This window comes from Nansenia antarctica, assembly GCF_963989245.1.
Source record: "Nansenia antarctica genome assembly, chromosome: 17".
NCBI classification, from domain to species: Eukaryota; Metazoa; Chordata; class Actinopteri; order Argentiniformes; family Microstomatidae; genus Nansenia; species Nansenia antarctica.
Window position 1 is genome coordinate 19502067 of NC_137687.1, and position 6000 is coordinate 19508066.

The 6000-nt window shown below is 45.0% G+C and overlaps 1 protein-coding gene across 1 annotated transcript; it reads right to left on the bottom strand.

Moving 5' to 3' along the window:
• Positions 1 to 2218: 2218 nt before the first annotated feature.
• LOC308172475 (thiamine transporter 1-like) lies at positions 2219 to 5370 on the bottom strand (the record flags this gene model as incomplete). Its single annotated transcript, XM_080547376.1, is given in 8 exon segments — positions 2219 to 2371; positions 2832 to 2973; positions 3060 to 3252; positions 3681 to 3947; positions 4113 to 4308; positions 4532 to 4605; positions 4608 to 4788; positions 5224 to 5370. Coding segments are annotated over 8 exon segments (1353 nt in total).
• Between the last annotated feature and the right edge of the window lie 630 nt (positions 5371 to 6000).

The following is a 6000-nucleotide window of genomic DNA, read 5'->3' on the forward strand; positions in this document are numbered from 1 at the left end:
CAAGATCTCCAGAGACCCATCCCACCCTGGGTACAAACACTTTGCTCGGCTGCCCTCGAACAGGCGGTACAGGACCATGTTCGCAAGGACAAACAGACTGAAGCTCAGCTTCTACCCCAGGGCCATCCAGGCCCTGAACACAGCAAAGACCTAGGTTCTGGGCCCTGGACAGTCTGGACGGATTGATGGCAGCTGCTGGATTGAAAATCAGGTGTAGTGCTGAGGCACAAATGTGTACATTTCAAGCCTGCAAACTGCGACACTTTAAATGAATGTGCAATAACATTATATGCTTTCCAAAACTGACAATAACTGAAGATAGTACAGGCCTGGCAGAGCATGACCAGAGAATACAGGGGGAGGATGTTTGGGGGGTTTTAAAATTCCCAATCTGAAAAAAAAAAAAAAACTCAAAACATTGACTATTGATCAAATCCAAACAGTTGAGTGGAGTACAGAGCTACAAGAAGACAAAATGGCTTCCTCTTGTCAATACGTATGGAGGGGACTAATGTCAAGACTTGTCTTTATTCCCTTGCTCATGGTTTGTCTCTCTCTCTCTCTTCCTCTCTATCGATCTGTCTCTCTCTCTTCCTCTCTATCTGTTTGTCTCTCTCTCTTCCTCTCTATCTGTCTGTCTCTCTCTTCCTCTCTATCTGTCTCTCTCTCTCTGTCTCTCTCTTCCTCTCTATCTGTCTCTCTCTCTCTCTTCCTCTCTATCTGTCTCTCTCTCTCTGTCTGTCTCTCTCTTCCTCTCTATCTGTCTCTCTCTCTGTCTCTCTCTTCCTCTCTATCTGTCTCTCTCTCTTCCTCTCTATCTGTCTCTCTCTCTCTTCCTCTCTATCTGTCTCTCTCTCTCTCTCTCTGTCTCTCTCTTCCTCTCTATCTGTCTCTCTCTGTCTGTCTCTCTATCTGTCTCTCTCTCTCTGTCTCTCTCTCTCTGTCTCTCTCTCTCTTCCTCTCTGTCTGTCTCTCAGGGAGCTCCTGGCGCACAGTTTCCAGCAGGAGGATCCTCCACCAACCCCTTCTTATAGCGCCGCTACCAGACCGCACCAACAGGAGGGTGTCGACCAGCACACTCACGTCTCGTTGTTTTGTTTCACAAATAGCTTTAAAACGCAAAAAGTTTCTAAAAGTTGTATTTTTATTGAAGAACAACAACAACAACTACAACAACAATGAAGCAACAGTGACAATGTCTACGGCAACAAAACAACACACGGTAGCGGTGTGCCGAGGAAGAGGAAGAGGTGATCTCCTGATGAAGTCCTCAATTTAACTCATGAACTGTCCTGGCCTCAACAGACACCACATGTATATTTAAACTGGACCCATACTTAAGTTATTGCAAATATCCCATCCATCATGCTGCAGTTATGTACATAGAAGCTCTTTGTGCATATCAGTATTTGTATCTTTATCACACAGCGTTTGTTAAGGCAGAGCTGTAACCTGGTAACCTGGGGGTCTACTGTGAGTTTACTGTATCTGTAAAAGAACCAAAAGCAGTTTGTGCAGTACGGCATCGGAAAGAGTATTTTTACAGAAAAGAAGAAGAGGACGAGAGGACAACGTATTCTGTTTTTAAGAGACTAAAGGGGGGGGGGGAATCTCTCTTCTGCTGCCCATTCAACAAGTCATCAAGAGGCAGTGCTCTCTCATCTGTGCTTTCACCTGGTGTGGGGTCCAGGTGGGAACCAGGGGCTGTAGTCACCTGGTGTGGGGTCCAGGTGTCAACCAGGGGCTGTATTCACAACGCTTCCTACTGTAGTAAGAATAAGTCCTACCTGGCAACGTTCTGAGAAAAACAATCCAATGTTGGTCAAATTAATTTTTTCAAATCCTCCTTGGGTAATACTTTTTAGCGCAATATAGAAGTACTTCTAAGAACTTTCTCAGAATCTCTGTGAATCAGGACCATGACTATAGACTGAAGACCACTTTTGTTGGGTGTTACTGAAATTTAAGTTAATGTGTATATATATATTAAAATAAATTTTAACGAAAAATCGAACGATTTTTTATTTTATTTGTATTGCTGTACATCTCTATATATTGAAACATTTTGTATAAATGAAAGATTTCTATCAATTTGAAAAATGTCGCTGTCTAAATAATTTGAAGCTAGCTGCTGTACTATTGACAAGGCGAACACTGGGACAAACTGACCTGTCGTTCTGAAATGTATTCAGGTTGCCAGTGCTCGGGTTTCCTCTGGTCAGAGTCTGTGTTCAAGGCAAGTGTCCTCTGGGGGGCGCTCTTCTATAGGGAAAGAGTCTTTGTGGCTTCGCCGTGCTCTCAGAATAGTGAACACACCCTTCAGAAAGAAAATGACACTGATAGCCGTGAAGTAGCTTCCGTATATGGTGAACTGCAAGAGAAATGGAGACTGGGGTCTGAATACATTAAGGCAAGGCAACTTTATTTGTATGGCACATTTCATACAACAGGGGCAATTCAAAGTGCTTTACATACATTATTTAAAAATACAGCAACAGGAGCATAGTAAGAAAATAAAAATGACAATGAATAAAAGCAAATATAAGAAGTAAATAGATAAAACATTTAATAAGACAATAGTTAATGGAAAAAAGACATTGATAGAAGTGTTTGTGTTTAATCATAACTCTTGCAAAACATGAAGGTTTTTAAGGTTAGATTTAACTATTTTAAGGGTTTGGGCCTGTTCGATTTCTTCAGGGAGTTTGTTCCAGGAGCATGCGGCAGTGTGACTGAAAGCTGCTGCGCCGTGTTTTGTTTTCGCTCTTGGAAATGTTTAGCTTAAAAGCAAAGAAGGGACTTCTGCGTTTGTCCCTGAACAACAGACTCACCTGTGGTATGATGTCCAGGCCCAGACCTCTGCTGTCCACCACCACTAACGTGAGGATCGTCTGAAGGACCAAAGCACCGAAGTTGTTCGATCCAAAGATCAGTGCGTATCTCTCCATCGACAGGTCAGCAGCGATTTGGAACCTATGGTAAAGACAGAAGCTGGCGAACGGTGACCTTTTTAAGAAGTTGGCATTTGTTTTCCTGGTATGTCTTGGAGAAAAACTCACATGGCTATGGTAATAAGCAGCATGTAGAAGCACTTGAAGACGATGTAACCGGCGTAGCACACCCAGATGCTGCTGGTGAAGGTCATGAGGAAGAGTGCGGCAGCCCCCAGCCCAGAGAAGGACCCCAGAGCCACCTCCCCCCACTGGGCCCAGTCCACCTGCGTGAAGCCTATGCCGTAGGCCGTCACCGCACCTTTAGGGAACACTTAAGTTTATCTGAACTGATCAACTCTTTATGATTCTTTATCTCGTGTTATTTTGGATAAATAACAACGTTCTGTAATGTATTTTCCTCAGTATATTTTCACAAACTTGTTTTATGGTTTGATAGTTTTTTGTTATTGTGTGGTTTTCCCCAGTAAACAAAGAGTCCCAAAAGACGTCCTCCAGGGAAGCCGGAATGTGGGTCCAGATGACGTCTTTCTACGACGTCCAGATGACGTCTTTTTAGGACGTCCAGGTGACATCTTTCTAGGACGTCCAGATTACGTCTTTCTAGGACGTCCAGAAAAGAAAGACGTCATCTGAGCCCACATTCCGGCTTCCCTGAGGACGTCTTTTGGACTCTTTGTTTACTGGGTTTGTTTGAAGTCTAAAGATGTCTACGGGAGCTATACTCACCAAACAGATTGGACACAGCCTCCACCCCTCCGTTGTAGACTGTGAAGTTGTGGGAGGGCTCCACGTGTTCCCACAGCACCTGGACGTAGTTGACTGTCTGGTTGTACCCGCAGGTGGCCAGCGCCCACCACACCGACCAGTACACCAGCTGCTTGGTGGAATAGCACTGGAGGAAGTCTCGCCACAGCTGGAGGAGAGCCCGACAGCAGCCTCCTGCCCTTACTGGCCCCCCAGGACCGCCAATCACGTCCCCTCCTCCTGCCCTTCCTGGCCCCCCAGGACCCTCAATAACGTCCCCTCCTCCTGCCCTTACTGGCCCCCCAGGACTCTCAATCCCGTCCCCTCCTCCTGGCAACGCTAGCTGCTCATGCGGGTCCGTTTTAGTGTTTCTCTCGATACTTCCAGTCGTACGCTTCCCCTCTCTATCGTCACCCGGACCGCGGTGGAAGAACATGCTCCTCTGCGGCATAGGCAGGAAGCAGGAAGTCACCAGAGCGATGGAGGTCAACACCAGGGTCAGGACCAGGATGTTGTGGTAGGACATGAGGCTGAAGCTGACCAGCAGCTGTCCCGACACAGAGCCCACGGTGTAGCCCAGCAGCTGCACGCTGCGGCAGTAAGACGTGGCCTTAATAATAATAATAATAATAATAATAATAATAATAATAATACATTAGACTTATAGCGCTTTTCTAGACACTCAAAGACGCTTTACAAACTGAAAACTAAATCTAAGTGTCTTTGTAGGACAATCTACTCTGTATACTGCAATTACACCTAGATTTCGGGTGGAGAAGCCGCGAACAAGCAACGCCAGCGTCCTCTCTCAACTGGCATTTTTCGGTAATTACCTTGCGGTAGTGTTCCACGTCCACCACGCTGTAGACGTAGGAGAAGTAGGCCACCTCGCTGGCTGTCACCACAAGAACTGCATGGCCTGCATGGCTGCCACACCCTGGACCCACAGCAACATGGCTGTCGTCACTGTGAGGTTGGTACACTGGAACACCACTACCGGCTTGTAGCGGAGCCAATCGGTGAGCAGAAACACAGGGACCAGCACGGCCAGGTAAGAGTAAGTCCACACAGGGAAGATTTCATTGGTCACCTGGAGTTCAAAGGTCACTTTAGTCAAAAGACTGGAACCCAGAGTGGGTTTCTCATATTTTGAATACATCTTTACAAATCACTCATTGAATCCATTCTCACCTTCAATAACACATCCTGGTACAACTCCCTCACTGTCAAATACAAAACCAAACTCTCCCGTATAGTCAATCAGGTGTTTCTGGGTTTCTCATATTTGTAATACATCATAAGCTTGTAAAACCTTGTCTGTCTTTAACCTTTAACCTTTAACCTCACACACTTGATTGAGAGATCAAATGGATAAGGATTGCATAAAGTGGCATATTTAAACACGGTCTGAAACTGCTCTTAAAAGAGAGACTGCGCTGAAGTTGTTACTGTACCTGTTCAGTGTCTTTGAGCCCCGGAAAAGTGTTATATAAATACAATGAATTGTTGTTATTATTATTATTACCTGTTCCACTGTCAGGTTCTTGTCTGGCCCCGTCAGGTATGTGAACAGGAAGGGTTCCAGAGGTTTCACAGTACTGAAGAACCCGTAGGTGCAGAGCACACCTGTGGGATAGCCCCATCCTGCCTTCCATCGCTTCACAGTTTCCATCTCCACGTGTCACACAAGGCTACTGGTTTACCTGACCAGGTTTGGTCCTCCATGCACTATCATTAGTCCTGCCTCTACCTAGTCATTGTATGGGAGTCGTCTTAAGTTGTGTTTATGTAATCGGTTAGCTCAGTCAGTCAGTCAGTCAGCGACCTGCTCAAAGTGCACCACTGATGGCCCACATTCCTGCTCAGACTGAGATATGCGGTGAATACAACGTGAGGCAGAGGGAGGCGTACCCATTTAATCTTTAACATGCGGCATGCTATGCTATCAGTCATAAATCAGTCATAAATATCAAATGGATTTCAACAGTAGTTGGACAGAACAATGCCTAAGAAAGCCTGCGTGTGGAAAAAAACGTTATCTTTATAATAATAGGCCTAATCATAATAATAATAACAACTTTTTATTTGTATAGCACGTTTCCTGCAAAAGTTGCAGCTCAAAGTGCTCCAATCATTATATAATCATAATTTAATTATTTAGTCATTTAAAACCTCTTCTTATCCACGGACCCAGATGGGCATCCGAAGTGATATAAAGAGTTTACCTCGATCAATTCTCTTCATCGATATCACATTTTTTTCACAATTTTGCATGCTATACGATGCCAATTTTTTTTCCCCG